This window comes from Felis catus, chromosome D1 (genome assembly GCF_018350175.1).
Source record: "Felis catus isolate Fca126 chromosome D1, F.catus_Fca126_mat1.0, whole genome shotgun sequence".
NCBI lineage: Eukaryota > Metazoa > Chordata > Mammalia > Carnivora > Felidae > Felis > Felis catus.
In genome coordinates, this window is record NC_058377.1 from 12,222,607 (window position 1) to 12,241,076 (window position 18,470).

The 18,470-nt window shown below is 41.2% G+C and overlaps 1 protein-coding gene across 1 annotated transcript; it reads left to right on the forward strand.

Annotated features, from left to right (window-relative positions):
* The first annotated feature begins 265 nt into the window (after positions 1-265).
* Positions 266-18,045, forward strand: LOC101083433 (nicotinamide N-methyltransferase). Its single transcript, XM_003987715.6, has 3 exons — positions 266-1,015; positions 1,836-2,043; positions 17,575-18,045. The coding sequence occupies exons 1-3, from the start codon at positions 862-864 to the stop codon at positions 18,005-18,007; spliced, it is 795 nt and encodes a 264-aa protein (XP_003987764.2). The 5' UTR covers positions 266-861; the 3' UTR covers positions 18,008-18,045.
* The last annotated feature ends 425 nt before the right edge of the window (positions 18,046-18,470 follow it).

Consider the following 18,470-nt stretch of genomic DNA (forward strand, 5'->3'; position numbering starts at 1 on the left):
CAAAATCAAGGTCTTGGCTGGGTGAGAGAATTCTAATGGCAATGCGAGCTTCAGAAAAGGAAATATAAGGCATTCTTATACATTTCATTTCACTTTGAAAGAACCATCAGGATTTCAATGGATTGAAATGAGTGGGGAGGCTTAGGGAGGAAGTAGTTGCCAGCTGCTGAAAACTGGTAGCTTTGGGACTCTGCAGATGTACAGGGAGGGGAGGGAGGGATGTGAGAGCATGAGGAGAGGATCACAGGATTGTGGCTTGCCTAGACATTGGAGGAAGCCTCATTCCATTTTTAAAATTACTTTTACCCTCTTTCCAAATTTGCTCTGAGATTCCTTCTTTAGACAACATTTCTTAGCCCTTAAAGACATTTCCTAATCCTCCTCTTTCCCCTCTTTGCTTTCTTTAAGACTGTTTAATTCAAACCATTCTTTGTGGCTCTTTTTTGGGAAAATCATTACAAGAAGAACTGATGGTGCTCTGGGGACATGACACACCTCTCTAGCCTTAGTGGTTCTTCTCTGAGTCAAATGATTTCCCCGATGAGCCCAGATGCTTTCTCCTGCAGTTGAACTTCACCCCTTGGCCGAGAATTGCATACAGCTCATGGCCCTCCCCTTCCCACACCCACTTCTCCTAGGTTCCCTTACCCAAAAATTTCATCACTTCCCAGAACAGCCAGAACATTCTTGGATGTTTCTGCCAGTTAGTGTTTAACCAAATAACAGTCTCTAAGGGGTAGGTTGGACTAACAGAAGGATTGAAGCCTGAGACTTAAAAAGACAACTTCTGCAGGGTGAGTCCCTGAGTCCTGGAGGAGAGGGAGAAAGAGAGAGCCAGAGTGGACACAGGAGCAAAACACAATGGAATCGACCTTCACCTCCAAGGACACTTATCTGAGACATTTTAACCCTCGGGATTACCTAGAAAAATATTACAACTTTGGGTCAAGACACTCTGCAGAAAATGAGATTCTTAGGCATCTTCTGAAAAATCTTTTCAAGATATTCTGCCTCGGTAAGTGTGTGTGTTATTCCTATGTCTCCCCACCGAAACGTCAGTCATATAAATAGAATCTCAGGGCACTGCTGGGTTGGTATCTAGACATTGCAATGTGACAGCCCTTTTGGCATCACTCATTTATTTAACAAGGACGAAAACGAATGTTGATAGGGATAGCTTACCATTTACAAAGTGCTTTTTTATGTGTTGTCTCATTTGGTTGTGCCAAATGGAAACCAAAAGACAGGCGTTCTGTCCTTGATTCTACATCAATTCTCTAGGTGACCAGAGCCAGCCATTGAACCATGATGGGCCACTTAAGAAACGGAGATTCTAATACTTATTCTGTTCCTAACTCAGAGGAATGCTGCACATGTGCATGAGATAAAGACCTCCCAATACGTGAAGAATTGGATGCTTTTTAGAGAGAGACATGAAAAGTCAATTTTATTTTAATTGAACATTCAACTCCCTTCTCCCCAAAACCAAAGTCAAAACCAAAAACAAAATTTTAACTTTCCCCAAGTATTTCTTAATAGTTTTTATATTCTCTGTGTAGCAGTCTATCTGGATTAAAGGTCTGTACATCAGATGTCAATCTTTTCTTCTCCTACACCTAAAAATATTCCAGCGACATGCTTCCAGCTTGGATTGGATAATGGAAAAATGCAATCATGTAAAAAAAAAAAAAAACCTTTGAGGGAAGAGGACTGAGTAGAGAGATGGTCTGTCTTTGCGACTTTCTAGCACAGTCCCAGTGAAAACAGTGCATACCAGCTCTGTCCACTGTCATATGAAGCCTCATCCCCTTTCCTTGTTCCCTTCTCTAAACCAGATGGTGTGAAGGGGGACCTCCTGATCGACATTGGCTCTGGCCCTACCATCTACCAGCTCCTCTCTGCTTGTGAATCCTTCAAGGAGATCATTGTCACTGACTACACTGAGCAGAACCTGCAGGAGCTGCAGAAATGGCTAAAGAAGGAACCAGGGGCCTTTGACTGGTCCCCAGTGGTAACCTACGTGTGTGAGCTCGAAGGGAACAGGTAGAGAAACCAGAGTCTGCCTCCGGGCTTTCTGACGGTCCTTGAGTAACAGTTCAGTTTTCTGAACCAAGAATTATCTTTAGAGCCCAAGTTAAAAAGCAAAGGGAACAGGGAGAGGCCAAAGAGAAATCCAGATGGAGAAGAAGAGGTAGAGAGAGAGAACGAGATAGAGGGACGTGTGCGTGTGCACGCGTGCCCACCAGAACAGCAGAAGGCACAGAAGAGAATTGAAGAAATGGCCACTGAGCCAAGAGGAGACAAAATCTTCCCAGACCAGTGTGGGGGCACAGCATGCAGGTCAGGTACCATGAGACAACGACATTTATCCAAGTTCAACAAAGAGGGGAAACTGTCTCCTCAACCAGCAGCTTTTGGGTGTTCCCCAGTGCCATCCTGCTGCTAACTACCCAAGTGCTTAGGGATCTGCTGTGAGGGTGGCTAATGCTGACACCACCAGAGACAACTAAAAGCTGCCTCGGTTTTTAAACTGGGATTAGCAGCATAAAGGAAGTATCTGAAAAGAATGTGTTCCTCTCTATCCACAAAAATCAGAGCTTTACATACTCACGACTAATGATCAACCTCTTAGCTGACTCTGTCTACAAGTCAGTTTATGTGGACAAGTCTTATTTAAATGATTAATTTCTCTCCACATGAGAAATTGTCAATGGCTTACTAGCCAGAAGGGTGAGGTCTGCATTTCATTTTGTCTTTCCCTTGTCCTGATGTACCTCCGTCCTCTGGCAATGGTCCTGCAGTGGCTCAGCCCAGTTCCGCTGTCCTGCCCACCTGACTGTTTGCTGTTATAAGCATGTTGCTGAAGCCTCACAGGCTTCTTCGCAAACTGTCTAAAAAGACCACTTCAGTATTCCTCCCAGGATCCTACTAGACCTGTCCACTACTTCTTATATGCTCAGTTATCTTTACATTTCTTTTTTTCCTCCTGCTCTTACTGTATGTTTTTGTGCATTTCCCCTTGTCTTTCCACACCTTCTTGCCCATGATTTAATTTTTACATAACTCCCTTCCTTCCCCAATCCACTTCTTCCTGTATTTGCACCCCCACCCTTGCTCATGTACTGCACACTTTGTGTGTTGCACAGCACATCATCCTCTGTCCTTCCTGTTCTTGGCTTTTCATTCACAATGGGAAAGCACACGTATTTTTAATTAACATATCCCATTCTTTGGTCAGGGAAGGGCTCTGATTTCCCAGCAAGACAATCTCCCTCAAGAAACAGGTGCTAACACTTTTTGGTTCTTGGTTAAAGGAACTAGTGTTTGTTCATTCAGTGAACCCATATTGGGCATGTAGGATGTGCCACACAGTTCTAGCTACTGGGATAGACTGGTGGGCAAGATGGAGGAAGTCCTGTGTCTCCTAGACCTTATATCAGAGAAGGCAGGCACGTGTCAGATCACTTAGGGCTTTGAGGGCAGGCTAAAGATCCTGTACTTCAAGTGTGATGAGAAGGCATTAGAGGTGTAATCCGGAACGTGATGTGACCCCATTTACATTTACAAAGATCTCTGGCTGTTGTGTGGAGAATGGCTGTGTTTAGAGGAGAATGAGAGATTCAGAAAGGAGACACTTTAATCCAGGTAAGAGATGATGATGACTTGGACTAATGGATTGGTTGGTGATGGAGAGAGGAAGATGATTTTAAGATGAATTTTTGAGACAGAATGGATAAGAGTTGGTAATGATTGGTCATGGGGAATGATGAGAGGTAAGTATCAGGTATGACTCCGATGCTTCTGAACTTGAGAAACAGGAGTGAGGTAATATTCTGGAATTCCAGGGATAAATTTAAAATCATGTGGTCTTAACATGTCCCCAGGGGTATGCCTACCTGCATACTCTTCCTCTGGAGTTATGGTCAACTCATGTTTCTATATGTGCGCTTAAATTTTCTTCCTCTTCACTCTACCAAATTTATTTATTCCTGAATCAGGTTCTCTTCTGAAACTAACTCTATAGTCTGCTTCTACTTCTTTAATCCTTTCATTTTTTTAATGCTGTACTGAATTCAAGCTTAGTAGGAATATTCTATACTTTGTTTTCTTACATATTGTTACTACACTAACTGATAGTGTGGATTGTCGGATATAAGTTATCAAGGTGATTCACTGATTATACAATTCCTTAGACTAGAGTGATATAAATGAACTGGGAGTTTTCTATTGTGTTTCCCAGTTAATGTTTTTGCTGCATGTAGAGTCACTAAACTTCCACTGGGTCTTTTGTCCTTTTTACCAGGGAAAGTAAGTATTGAAATCAGAGGGTATAAATCCTCTAACTCTGTTATTTTTCAAAATTATTTTGGCAATTTTTGTATATATTTGTATAATATATATATTTAATTGAAGTATAATTAACATACAGTCTTATGTTAATTTCAGGTGCACAATATAGTGATTCAGTTACTTGGTGCTCATCATGATAAGTGTACTCTTAATCCCCCTCACCTTTTTCCCCTACCCCTCTCCCGCCACTGTCCTGACAACCGCTAGTTTGTTCTCTGTATTTAAGAGTCTATTTCTTTTATTTGTCTTCTTTTTTCTTTGTTTTGTTTCTTAAATTCCACATATGGTGGAATTTTAAAAATATGGAATTCTTATGGTATTTGTCTTTCTCTGTCTGACTTATTTCACCTAGCATTATACCTTCTGGGTCCATCCATGTTGTTGGAAATGGCAAGGTGATCTCATTTTTTATGGCTGAGTGATATTCTATTGGATACACACACACACACACACACACACACACACACACACCACATATCACATATCATTACCTGTTCATCTATGGATGGATACTTGGGTTGCTTCTATTTCTTGGCTATTGTAAATAATGCTGCAATAAACATGGGGATGTGTACATCTTTTCAAATTAGTGTTTTTGTTTTCTTTGGATAAATACTCAGTAGTAGAATTAATGGATCCTATGGTGATTCTATTTGTAATTTTTTAGAGGTACCTCCATACTGTTTTCCACAGTGGCTGCATCAACAATGCATGAGGGTTCCTTTTCTCCACATTCTCACCAACGCTTATTATTTCTTATATTTTTTATTTTAGCTGTTCTGACAGGTGTGAGGTGATATCTCGTTGTGGTTTTGATTTGCATTTCCCTGAGGATGAGTGATGTTGAGCATCTTTTCATGTGTCTGTTGGCCATTTGTATATCTGCTTAGGAAAAATATCTTTTCAGGTCCTCTGCCCATTTTAACTGGATTATTTGTTTCTTTGGTGTCAGGTTGTATAAGTTCTTTATAAATTTTGGATATTAACCCCTTAACAGATATATCATTTGCAAATAACTTCTCCCATTCAGTAGTCTGCCTTGTTGTCTGGTTGAGGATTTCCTTCACTGTGCAAAAGCATTTTTAGTGCCATTACATTTTGATATAAATTTTAGAATAAACTTGTCAATCTCTTCCAAAAAGGCTGCTGAGATTTTGATTGTGATCTTTGAACTTACATTTCACTTTAGGAGAATGCACATAAGGAATCTGCAGTCCATAAACATGGTTTATCACTTTATTTATTTATTTATTTATTTATTTATTTATTTATTTAAAAAAATTTTTTTAACATCTATTTTTGAGAGACAGAGTGAGACAGAGCACGAGTGGGGGAGGGGCAGCGGTGGGGGGAACACAGAATCTGAAGCAGGCTCCAGGCTCTGTAGGCTCTGAGCTGTCAGCACAGAGCCTGACACGGGGCTCAAACTCACAGACCATAAGATCATGACTTGAGCCGAAGTCGGCCGCCCAACCGAATGAGCCACACAGGCGCCCCTATTTATTAGGACTTCTTTAGTTTCAGTAATGTTTTGTAGTTCTCATATTCTATATATTTTTTGTTAAAAATTTCCTGTGTTTTGGGCACCTGTATGGCTCAGTCATTTGAGTGCCCAACTCTTAATTTCAGCTCAGGTCAAGATCTCATTGTTCCTGGGTTCCAGCCCCACATTGGGTTCTGTGTTGACAGCGTGGAGCCCTCTTGGTTCTCTCTCTCTGCACCTCCCCAGCTTGCATGCACATGCTCTCTCCTCTCTCTCTTTCAAAATAAATAACTAAGCATTAAAAAAATCTTGTTTTCTGTTTTTTTAATGTTATTGTTAATTTGCTAGTATATACTTTGCTTAATTGAACACTATTGTGTCTTAAATACTTGCACTAAAAAGTGCACTGCAAGGCCAGAGAATTTTACAATCATTTTTTCTTTACAATACATTCTGTAGTATGTTTGCCTTCTTTATGAAGTGAATTATCAATTCACTGATTAATGTCCCCTTATGCATTTCTGTAGATGCAAAAATTACAATTTTGTGATTACAGTAATTAAATGATATTCCTTGTGAAAAATATAAAATATAAAAATTTCCTAGTATATTGAAGTACAATTGCATTTTATATACTGACCTTGTGTCCTGCAGTCCTGCTGACTTCACTAATTAAGTTTAGTCTTTTCTGTGTATACTCTTATATCATCTGCAAATAAAAATAGTTTGACTTCTTTTCCAGCTCTATGCCTTTTACTTATTTTTCTGGTCTACTACACTGGCTAGAACTTCCAAAACAATATTGAATAGAAAGGTTGGAAGTCGACCTATGTACCTTTTTGCATATCATAAGGAAAAATGTCCAATTTTAGTGTCCACATTAAGTATAATATTAGTTAGATTTTTCAGATATTCTTTATCTGACTAAATTTCTTTACATTTTAATTTCTTGGGGGTTTTAACTCAAATGTTGAACTTTGTCAATTTTTTTCGGAATTCATTGAGATGGCCATATGACTTTTCTTCTTTATTCCGAAAATGTGAATTATACTGGAAGATTTTTGACTGTTTAAATCTAACTGGAATACACCCATTGGTCATGAGGTAGTATCTTTTTTAGGTATGACTGGATGTGATTTGCTAATATTTTGGTAGGGATTTTTGCATCTACAAATATGATCGATATTGAGCCGTAATATTCTTTTCTAGAAATATGCCTGGCAGATTTTGATATCAGCATGATGCTGGATTCATGTAAGTTGAGGGTATTTCTTCCTCCTCTATTTTTTGAAGGAGTTTGTGTATAATTAGTATTATTTCTTCCTTAAATGATTGATAGAATTGACTAGCAAAGCTACCTGTACCTGAAGGGTTGTTTCATGTGTATGATGTTTTTAAAATTAAGAATAATGTTTTTCACTGGCTATTTGGATTTTCCATTTCTTCTTTGTCTGTTTTGATAAATAGTATCTTTCAAGGAATTTATCCTATTCATCTTGGTTGTCAATTTTATTGTCATAAGTTTTTTAACAATATGTCTTTATTACTCTTAAAATTTTCTTGATGTTTATTTTTGAGAGAGAGAGAGAGAGAGATGTTTTTGAGACACACACACACACACACACACACACACACATACACACACAGAGTGCAAGTGGGGGAGGGGCACAGAGAGAGGGAGACACAAAATGTGAAGCAGGCTCCAGGCTCTGAGCTATCAGCACAAAGCCCAACACAAGGCTTGAAGTCACCAACCAGTGAGATCATGACCTGAGCCTAAATTGAGATGTTAAACCAGCCAAGTGCCCGTCTTTATTACTCTTTTAATGTCTGTAGGATCTACCATGATCTTCCTTCTTTCATTCTTGATATTGGCAATTTGTCTTTTAAAAAATACCTTGATCAATCTTGCTAGAGATTGATTGATGTTATTAATCTTTTCAAAGAACCAACTTTTGGTTTTGTTGATTTTTTTCTATTGTCCTTCCATTTTCAGTCGTGTTGATTTCTGCTCTTTTTTTCCCTTATTTTCTCTCTTCCATTTACTTTAGTTTTTATATACTCCTCTTTTTCCTGCTTCTTAAGATAGAAGCTTAGATCACTGATTTCACATATTTCTTTCTTCTAACGTAGCCATTTAAAGCTCTAAATTTCCTTCAGGATTGTTCTAGTTGCTGCTCATGATTTGTGATATGTCATATTTTTATTATTATCCACTTTGGCATATTTTCTGATTTCCTTTGTGATTTCTTCTTTGACCATGAGTTATTTAGAATTGTGTTGCTTAATTTCCAAAAATTTCAAGATTTTCTAGATATTGTTATTGGCTTCTACTTAAATTTTGTTGTAGTCAGGGATTTATTTTATGGTCAGCATGGGGTCTATTTTGGTGAATAATCTATGTGCTTTCTACACTAAAAAGAATGTATATCATCCTGTTGTAAGTTACAGTTTCATAAATATCAATGAGGTCAGGTAGATCGATAGTATTTTTCAGATTTTTCTACAGGATTTTTTGTTTATCAATTACTGAGGGAAAGGTATTAAAAATCTCAAACTATGATTGTGGGTTTATCTCTTGTTCCCCATCATTATGTCAACATTTGCTTCACATAGCTTGAAGTCTTGTACTCTATCTGCATGTATTTTTAGGATTGTTATGTCTTCTTGATTTGTTGATCATTTTGTCATTAAGAAATATCTCCCTTTACTGTCAGTAATACACTTTGTCTTGAAGTCTACTCTGATATTAATATGACCACATTAGCCTTCTTATGCTTGGTGTTTGCATGGAGTGTTAGCCTCTAAGAGGGTCCCCAGTAATCTTCACCTCAAATATTCATCTCTTCTTTAATTGCTTTCCCTTGGGTGTCCATCGGATTTAGTGACTAGATGCTTACAAGTATAATCTAACAGAGTATTGGCATATCAATTCTGAGAGATTAAGTTACCAAAAGACCATGACTTCCTTATTGGGTGTTCCCTCTCACTCGCTTGTCTGGAGGGAGTTGGAAGCAAATTTTCCCCCAGTCAAACCTTCAGGTGAGACTGAAGACATAGCCAACACTCTGCCTCATGAGGTACTCAGCTAATTGGTACCGAGATATCCGACCCACAGAAACTGTGAGATAAATGTTTGTCTGTTTTAAATTGCTATGTTTTGGGGTAATTTATAATGCAGCAATAGATAACTAATAGACATGGTATATCTTTTCCACCCTTTTGTTTTCAGTCTGCCTGTGTTTTTATACTTAAAATGTTTTTCTTGCCAGTAGTATGTAGTAGGCCCTGCTTTTCAACCCAGTGTGATGATTTCTGTCCTTTAGCTGGATTCTTTATTTCACTTACATTTAAGGTAATTACTGGTATTGTATGGTTGAGTCTCAGTCAAACATCCTGGTATGTATTTTTTATTTGTCCCATCTGTTTTGTTATTCATTTGTGCCTTTGTTCCTGCTTCTCCTTGGTGAATGGAATAATGTTTGGTATTCCAGTTAGTATAAATATGAACATTTTTAGTATTCCTTTTTATCTTCTATTATTGGCTTTTTTTCTGTTGACCTATTTTGTGTTTTGTGTGAGTGTATGCATGTGTGTGCATGTGTAATTTTTCCAGAAATTACAGTACATATTTTTTAATTTTTTAAAAAACTTTTTAATGTTTGTTTATTTTTTTTTAAATTTTTTTTTCAACGTTTATTTATTTTTGGGACAGAGAGAGACAGAGCACAAGCAGCGGAGGGGCAGAGAGAGAGGGAGACACAGAATCGGAAGCAGGCTCCAGGCTCTGAGCTGTCATCACAGAGTCCCACACGGGGCTCGAACTCACTAACCAGTGAGATCATGACCTGAGCTGAAACTAGACGCTTAATCGACTGAGCCACCCAGGCGCCCCTATATTTTTAACATTTTACCTCACGAGCCATGTAAGACATTACCACAGTGTAATTCCTACATCCACTCTTGCTCCTGCACTAGTCCTAGATTTTATTTCTAGGATAATACTATGATACTTTGTTACTATTTTTGCTTTAAAAAGTCAGTAGTGCTTTTATTTATTTTATTTTATTTTACTTTTTATTGTGGTTAAAGAAACACATACCATAAAATTTAGCATCTGAACTATTTTTTAAATGTTTATTTATTATTTTTGACAGAGAGAGAGAGAGAGGGAGAGACAGAGAGATAACACAGGCTTGTGAGCAGAGGAGAGGTAGAGAGAGAGGGAGACAGAGGATCCAAAGTGGGCCCTGCACTGACAACAGAGAGCCCTGTGCGGGGCTCAAACTCACGAACCACAAGATCATGACCTGAGCCAAAGTCGGATGCTTAGCTGACTAAGTCACCCAGGCACCCCTGAACTATTTTTAAGTAGACAGTTCAGTAGTTTAAGTATATGCACACTAGTCAGTAGTATTTTAAACAAACGTATATAAAGTCTTTGATGTTTATCCACGTATCTGTCTGCATAGTCTTCCTCATTTCTTTCTACAGATCTAGGCTTCTATCTGGCATCATTTCCCTTCACCTGAAGAACTTTTTTTTAGTATCTCTTAAAATGCAGGTCTTCTGGAAACAAATTCAGCTTGTTAAGGCCAGATAAGAATCAGTAATTTTTTTTTTGTTCCTCATTATATGAGGAATTTAACATTTTTTGATACCCAAAGTCCTTCTGGCATCTATCTCCCCAGTGTTTGTTGTTAAAATTGGCGATTTTAAATCCAAATATAGTAATTTAAAGCATCATTTTATTTTTAAAAAAATTTTTTAATGTTTATTTTTGAGAGAGAGAAAGCGAGAGAGAGCGAGAGAGAGCAGGGGAGGGGCAGAGCGAGAGGGAGACACAGAATCCAAAGCAGGCTCCAGGCTCCGAGCTGTCGGCACAGAGCAATGTAGGGATTGAACCCATGAGCCATGAGATCAGGACATCCGCCAACGTCAGATGCTTAACCAACTGAGCCACCCAGGCGCCCCTAAAGTCTTATTTTCATATTTCCTTCAAGGATCAATTTGGATATTTGCTATCAGTCTGTAATCATATTTGCAGTTATATGAACATTTAGTTTTATTTTATGTTCATTTAATGTGATTTTTCTAGTTTTTAAGTTTTTAATTCTGATGCATCTTTTAGTCTGTAGAATAGGTCTTCAAATAGTGTTTTCAAGAAGAACACGTAAGTGACATTTTCTAAGTCTGTGTGTGTCGGGAATATTTTTGTGTAGCCTTTATAAGTGAACAACAACGCAAAACTGTTTAATGTTGCTAAATATTTCCCTATTTTTTCCTGGCAAGAAGCTGAGAGAGACTACTTTCAAATGCCATTTTAATCCTAGAAACTCCTTACTTAGAATTTTATGCTAGCGATAGTCTTCAAACTAAAGATGCATTCTTCAAAATAAATGTAATTTCCAGTTTCTTTTTTTTTCCTATCGACTTTGTGATTCCACAGAATGAACTGGTACTGACTAGAAAAAAAAAAAAAAAACTAACCCATAGCTCTGAAGATTCGGACAATATTTCCAAACTATTCAATAAATACGGAATTTCCCAGGATTTATAGAATTTCAGGGAAAGTTTATAAAAGAGTTTTCAGTCAGTCAGACAATACACCTTTCCGAAGTCCAAATCATATGTCAAGAAGGCTTTTAAAACTTTCTTCTCAATTTCCCTAGCTATCATAAGCCTTTCCATCTCCTTCAGAAGTGAACCCTTAAAATCTAGCAGGATGCTAAAAGCTTTGCTTATCTCCTGCCAGAATCGTCAGCTCCTAACAATTGGCTCTTGAGAAAGTGTCCCTTCCCAGTCGCTGTTAGAGGAAGGAACTATATTTTTGGCAGGAAAATTCTGCATTCTTGCTCTTATCCTTGTGCCGGATCCTGTGGCTTCAACTATTTTGAGAATGATAGCGATCCCATTCAACGTATGTCTTTCTTGCATCTTCAAGTACCTCTATCGGCTCACAACCTATTTCCTTTGAGATGATTTCTTCTTTATCTGAAGCTATTTCTTGCGCTGAGTGCTGCCGAAGACAATTTGAGCTGTCTCCTGGTCCTCTGCCTTTGGAGTGTGACTCATACTTTTAGAATACCACTCCTCTTTAAAACCTTCGGAAAAGTTGTAAGCCATCGGTACCAAATTCTGGCTTCGCATTATTTATTTATCAGGTCAGAGAGTCAAATGCTAAGGTAGAAATGACTACTCAAGCCTGTTTCACCTTAAAAGATCTTAAAAAAAACGGCATGGATTAGCCCCTGGCCCCTACAGCTTGGAGCACATTGCCTGCCTTGTGGTCCTCAGGCTAAGCAGTTTCCATAGCGCCTGGGAGCCTAGTAGGAATGCAGGCTCTCAGGCCCGGCTCCCTCCCTACAGAACCAGAATCTGCCTTTTAATAAGATCTGCAGGGGGTTGTATGCATTTTACAGTTTGAGAAATACTGGCGTCTGTATTTTCATGTCTTGTAAAAGATTGATGTTCCTTCTCAGAATCGGCATCTCCACGGTCATGGTGATCGTTTCAGCGATCCCTAGGAAAAGTTTCTCCCTTTTAAAAGCATCCCTTTCTCTTAGACGTTCTCCCTGCATTCTTCCCCTGGGAAAATGAACAGGGCAGACTGAGGAAATGTCACCTGGCCATTTCCTTCAAACTGTAAACATTTCTACTCATGTGTCTGAAAGTGCCCAAAATAGAGCTACAGTCTACCCAGGTTTGCTCCGCTTCTGCATGCTTCCCGCCCTGGGTGTTGCCATCATATGATTAATTAAAGAAGCCAGGAGCCTGGAAGCCATTCTTGCCTTCTTCCTCTCAGTCATGGTCTATGATCAGCACCAAGTTCTGTCCATTTTGTTTTTTTCAGTAGGTCTCACGCCCAGTGCGGGGCCCAGCAAGGCTTGAACTCAGACCCTGAGATTAAGACCTGAGTTGAGATCAAGATTTGGACGCTCAACCGACTGAGCCACCCCAGTGCCCCAAATTCTGTCCATTTTACTTCTGAGTTTCTCTCAAACCAGTGTATATTTTCCAATATTTTCTCTCCAGGCTATTTTCCTGGCCCAAGACACCATCCTCTCCCTCCTAAGTGGCCTTCCACCTCCACTCTCGTCCCAAAGCGATCACCTTCAAGTGTAGATCTGGTGGCACCATTTCGTAACTTCCCACAGCTTTTAGGGTAAAAAGCAAAGTTCTTAACCTGGTCCCCAAAACCTCGTCTCGTCTGGCACCTGCTAAACCCCGTTGCCTCGCTTCCTACCACGCTGTGCTTTGTTTTCTGAGGCCAGCCTCATCAGCCTTCTCTCCGTATTTCCTCCCACCATCTGGCCTTTGCACATGCTGTTGCCCCTGGCTGGAACATCTCCCCTTTCCTACTCCCCTTGGCCTGGTGAAGTCTTATTTATTTACCTCCTGCACCTCTGCTTACCTGACTCCATTTTGGAGAAGATCCATCGAGAAGATCTCCTTGATACTCCAGACCAAGTCAAGCTCCCCACATTCCTCTGTCGGCCCTCTGCTTCCCTAGTATTAATTGGTCATTTTTGTGGGTAAGCATTGGATGAGTTCTTTCTCCCCACCACCCTTCTGCCCCAGCCTGGGATCCCCAAGAGGAGAGGATCCATTTCTCATTTGTTCTATCTTGGGTCCCCATCGCCCGCCCCTTTCCTGTCACATCAAAGAGGTTATAAAAAACAAAAAAGTCAAACAAATGACTGCATGTATTTTGTTTTCCAGCCTCTCCCTCCTGAAATGTCTGTCTTTCACCCGAGTCAGCCATTGCCTGTACCAGAGGCTTACCAATGATCATTCCTGGCTCACACAATTCTTATATTGATATCCAAGTGTGTGAAGCTTTTTATATCCTTTATACATTCTGCTGGTTCTCCCTCAGGAGGGCCTGCTGGAACCTCTGGGTATGGGGCTTGGGGGAGGCGGTGAGTGTCATCGAAAGATCTCATCCCGGGGCTTTGGTCCGCCGCCTGCCTTGCAGAGATGGGGCAGGAGGAACCTCTGTAAACCTCGAGGTAATTTCTTGGAGTGCAGGAATACATTCTCACAAAGCGCTCTTCCCAGGAGTCCTACTCTTTATCCCCTCTCTCCCCAGCTTCGGTGGATCGCATATTTACAGAAGAAACAGCTGCCCTTTTTTGCATAGTGATTCATTTGAAAGGGTGGATCTTTGGAACTACAGAAATGGCCACACTGCTGTTAGCTCCCTGTAGAACTGCCTAACACTTTTCTGGTGTGTGTTTATTCCTTACCCCTGGAGCTGGACGTGAAGCTGAGCGGTAATTGCCTGTGTCTCCAGGCGAGTCCATTTCCCTGGTGCCGAGAAGCCCTGAGATGTAATCTGTACACAGCTACCTTGGCAGCCAAGTTCACCGTGTTTGCTCGATGCCCAAAGACGAGCAGGTCTCCACAACAGTGGGTGTTTCCAGCCAACTTGCCTCTCAAATCGGCACATTCTCCATGAGCTTTCTAGACTTCACAGTGTATCTTCCAGTTTGGGAACAATTTCCATCGTAAATTGACTGGCAGGTACTCGTTCTGTGGTAACTTGTATCTTTCAAATAGTTTCATAGACAACAGGGCCCAGAGGTCCACCTGCTTCTGACAGAATCACGTAAACACACATGCCCGCGGTGTTCCGAATATGAAGGATCATCTCTAAACACATTCAAACCTGCCACGTTGCCACTTCTTCAGCTTTTTGTATACACCCAGGCTATCCATATGTGCAGATAGGTTGTTTGAATGTTTCTCTTCTAGATTCATTTTACCTAGTCAAATCTGTGTTTCGCACAGACTTCCATAAGGTTGAATTGTTATCTTTTATTCTTAAAAAGTTCGGCCACACCCTCTCCGTTCTATCAGGCTGAATGGCAGCTTTGTAATGGATTTCCCTGCTTTTAGAATGACTGATCTTCCCTGTTTGCCTGGACTGAGAAGGGTTCCCGGGACATGGGATCTTCAGTGGGAAAACAGGGAAAGTCCAGACCAACTGGGACAAACTGGTTACCCTACTACCATTTCTACCCTTGATAGGGGAGTAGGTAGACCCAACCGGAGGTAATTATTCCCTGTGTAGACCAGTTTATTGTCTGGCAGGACTTTCCTCAAACTAATACCTTGCTATGTTACTTCTCTCTCTCTCTCTCTTTAGCATAACAGCTTTTCTGAGATAAAACTGGCGTAAGACCCACCCATCTAAAGTATGATAGTTCTTAGTATCTTCACGTAGTTGTGCAATCTTTACGCCAGTTTTAGAACATTTTCATCACTCCCCAAACAAACCCTGTACCTACTGGCAGTCATTCTCACGTCTTGGATCCTCTCAATTGCTGGAAACCACTGGTCCGCTTTTGGTCTCTAGAGCTTTGCCTTTTCTGGACATTTCATGTAAATGGAATCACACAATAGGTGGCCTTTTGTGTCTGGTTTCTTTCACTTAGTGTAATGTTTTCAAGGTTCTTCCACGTTGTAGCATGAATCAGAGCTTCATTCCTTTTTACGACTGAGTATTATTCTACTGCGTGGGTATGCCACAATCAATCCCTTCGTAAGTTGATGGGCTTTTAGGTTGTCTCCATCTTTTGGCTGTTACGAGCAAAGTGATGCTGAAAAACCTTCACAAAATAATACTATATTGAATTACTACTATCAGGGATTTTGTTTTCTGATTTATTCTCCATTATTTTTTCAAATGTTTGCTGATAGATTTTAATTTTTTTAATGTTTATTTATTTTTGAGAGAGAGAGAGAGAGACAGAGCATGAGCAGGGGAGGGGCAGAGAGAGAGGGAGACACAGAATCCAAAGCAGGCCCCAGGCTCTGAGCTGTCAGCACGGAGCCGATGCGGGGCTCGAACTCATGAGCCAGGAGATTATGATGTGATCCACCCAGGTGCCCCGTATTTATTGATTAACTTTATGATACGTGAATGAATGACAAATTGCAGTTTGAAAAATGTTGGTGTAATTGACTTCATCTGGCCCCAACTCCCATTTTCAGTCATTTATTTTACATTTGTTTTTTTAAAACCTCTGTGATGTGGCAGGAAAGAGGCAGGCAATGGGGATCCAAGATGGAACGAATGAGAAACGGATCCTATCCTCTTGGGGATTCCAGTACAGGGCGGAAGGGGGTGGGGAGAAAGAATTAATCCAATGATCATCCACAACGCTATGTGTTCATCTTTTGAGGAACTTCCAGAACTTTCTCCACAGTAGCTGGACCATTTTGCATTCTCACCAGCTGTGTGTGGAAGTTCCTGTTTCCCCACATTCTTGTCAGCACTTGTTATTTTCTGTTTTTTTTTAGTACAGCTATCTTAGGGGATGTGAAGTGCTATCTCATGGTTTGATGTGCGTTTTTCTGATGGCCAAAAATGTTGAGAAGTTTTTCATAGGCTTATTGCTAAACTTAGGAAAATTATGACATATAGGATGTCTATAAATAGCTGAGTATATGCATGGGGCTTAGGATTTTAACGAAATATTTAAATAGGAGGTCCACAACCAATTGATATTATCTCAGATCTTTCCATGTGGAGGTAAATCTTCAAGTTTTATTTGAACCACTGACTTCCTTGTGACCCGAAGTGGTCCCGAAGTACGTCCCTCTCTCACCTGCTCTGATGTTGGGCCTTCCTCTGTGGTCTCCGTCAAGAAGAGGCTGTCTTCTCCTGCAGCAAATGGACTGTGTGTTTCCTGAATGTACGGCTAGATTTGCACCCCTGGGGCTCTGTTGATTAATTTCCTCAAAGCACTAGATACCCACTCATCATTGGGCTCTGTGGCCTTCTGGGCACTTTCAACACTCATTCTTGCTTTTCTCTTACCCCTCTGATTTTCTGCTACTTCTTTCTCCTTTTCGTTTTTCTCCAGTTTCTCCTGTGCACTCTCCATGTTTATCTAATTCGGATCCTCTGTCCGCCTGTTCCTTCATGCCTCCCCTAACAAATTCCGAAAGGATCCCAGACACTCTATCTCATCTCCAGCTCTCACCTTCTCTGCCTCTTCCGTGAACTAGTTTTCTCTCCGGAAACCCCACTGATTTTGCAGAAAAGGAAAGTATTCTGGGCAAAGCTACCAAGAAAATGAGCCCCTTCATAAAACACACTCTCTGCATTATGTTTTGTGGCTGGAGAATGGCAACTAGAGGTTCTTTTCTTTCTAGAGGGGCCCTGGCCGCCGTCGTTTGGTGCTTATCAACAGTTTCTCTAAATGTCTGTGGATGACCCCACGCCCCAGCCTGATCAGCAGCTACGCAGAAATACCGTTTCCACATTTTAAAGCCATTGTTGCCTGATATGTATCGGTCGAATGACCACCATGTTGCAGTTTGGCAGAAGGGGCCAGTGTAATAATGAAGACACAAACAGATAAATAAGTAATAATAATAATAATAATAACAATAACAGTAATAAATGAGCCAGGCACTATCCTAAGCAGTGGAGGAAGAATAATTTCTTGGAGACAGTCCATGGTCGAAGCGGGCAGCTAGGTACTTCTGTTATCATTTCCATATTATTACTCACGTTATAAAGAGATTTAATCCAGCACAGGGTAACGTAGTCACATTAATATGCCAAAACGTCCTTCATTTTTCTTCTTCCTCCATTTTCCCATCAGGGATGGCCCCAAGGATATAACATTTGGGACAATACTGCCATTTTCAGCCCTGATTGCAGAGATCCGGGGTTATCATGAGTATAGGGTAGCAAGTGGTATCTGTTGGTTTGTGTATTTCAGAATCAAGGAGCTGGAGAAGGAGGAGAAGTTGAGGCGTGTGGTCACACAGGTGCTCAAGTGCGACGTGACCCAGAGCCGGCCACTGGGCAGCGTCCCCCTGCCCCTAGCCGACTGCCTGCTCAGCACGCTGTGCCTGGATGCCGCTTGCCCAGACCTCCCTGCCTACTGCACAGCCCTCCGGAACCTCAGCAGTCTGCTAAAGCCGGGGGGCTTCCTGGTGGTGGTGGATGCCCTGAAGAGCAGCTACTACATGATCGGCGAGCAGAAGTTCTCCAGCCTCTGCCTGGGCCGGGAGGCAATAGAAGCTGCCGTGAGAGAGGCTGGCTTCTCAGTTGAGCAGTTTGAGGTGATCTCTCGAAGGTATTCTTCCACCATGTGCGACAACGAAGGGCTTTTCTCTCTGGTGGGGCGGAAGCTGAGCAAATCTGTATGACTCCCGTGATTGAAAATAAAGCAGTTAACTTCTTGGTTGTAACTGCCTGGTCACTGTGCTGAGCTGAATCTAATGGCAGGGGCTCTCCGGCTCATGTAGCATGGGATGGGCACAGTCAGTCAGTGGAGGAACAACTGGTTGACCACCTACTCCGTGCTTCCTTTGTGTGTCCGAAGACGAGCAACCAGCACACCCAGTCTTCACTGCCCATGATTAGAAAAGAAGACCTCATTTTCCTTAAGCATCCTAGTCATGGCGGCCCACACTCAACACACGCCAACAGAGCAGTGTCTGCGGTGATTGGCTTTCTTTCCTAGGGCTCCACTGCTTCCTTCTCTCTCAGGAACATGCTTCTCCTGTTCCTCGACAGCCACCTTCTCTGGGGACCCCATCCTCTGCTGGGGTCCACTGGTGCCACCACCGCCTCTGGGGTCAGAGAACAGCCATCCCTTTTGCTCCTGGG

Bases quoted from the DNA above. Each gene is read 5' to 3' on its own strand.
- LOC101083433 (XM_003987715.6), top strand. From the start codon at position 862: ATGGAATCGACCTTCACCTCCAAGGACACTTATCTGAGACATTTTAAC. The intron at 1,016-1,835 runs GTAAGTGTGTGT...TCTCTAAACCAG, and splicing joins TTTCAAGATATTCTGCCTCG to ATGGTGTGAAGGGGGACCTC. The intron at 2,044-17,574 runs GTAGAGAAACCA...TGTGTATTTCAG, and splicing joins TGTGAGCTCGAAGGGAACAG to AATCAAGGAGCTGGAGAAGG.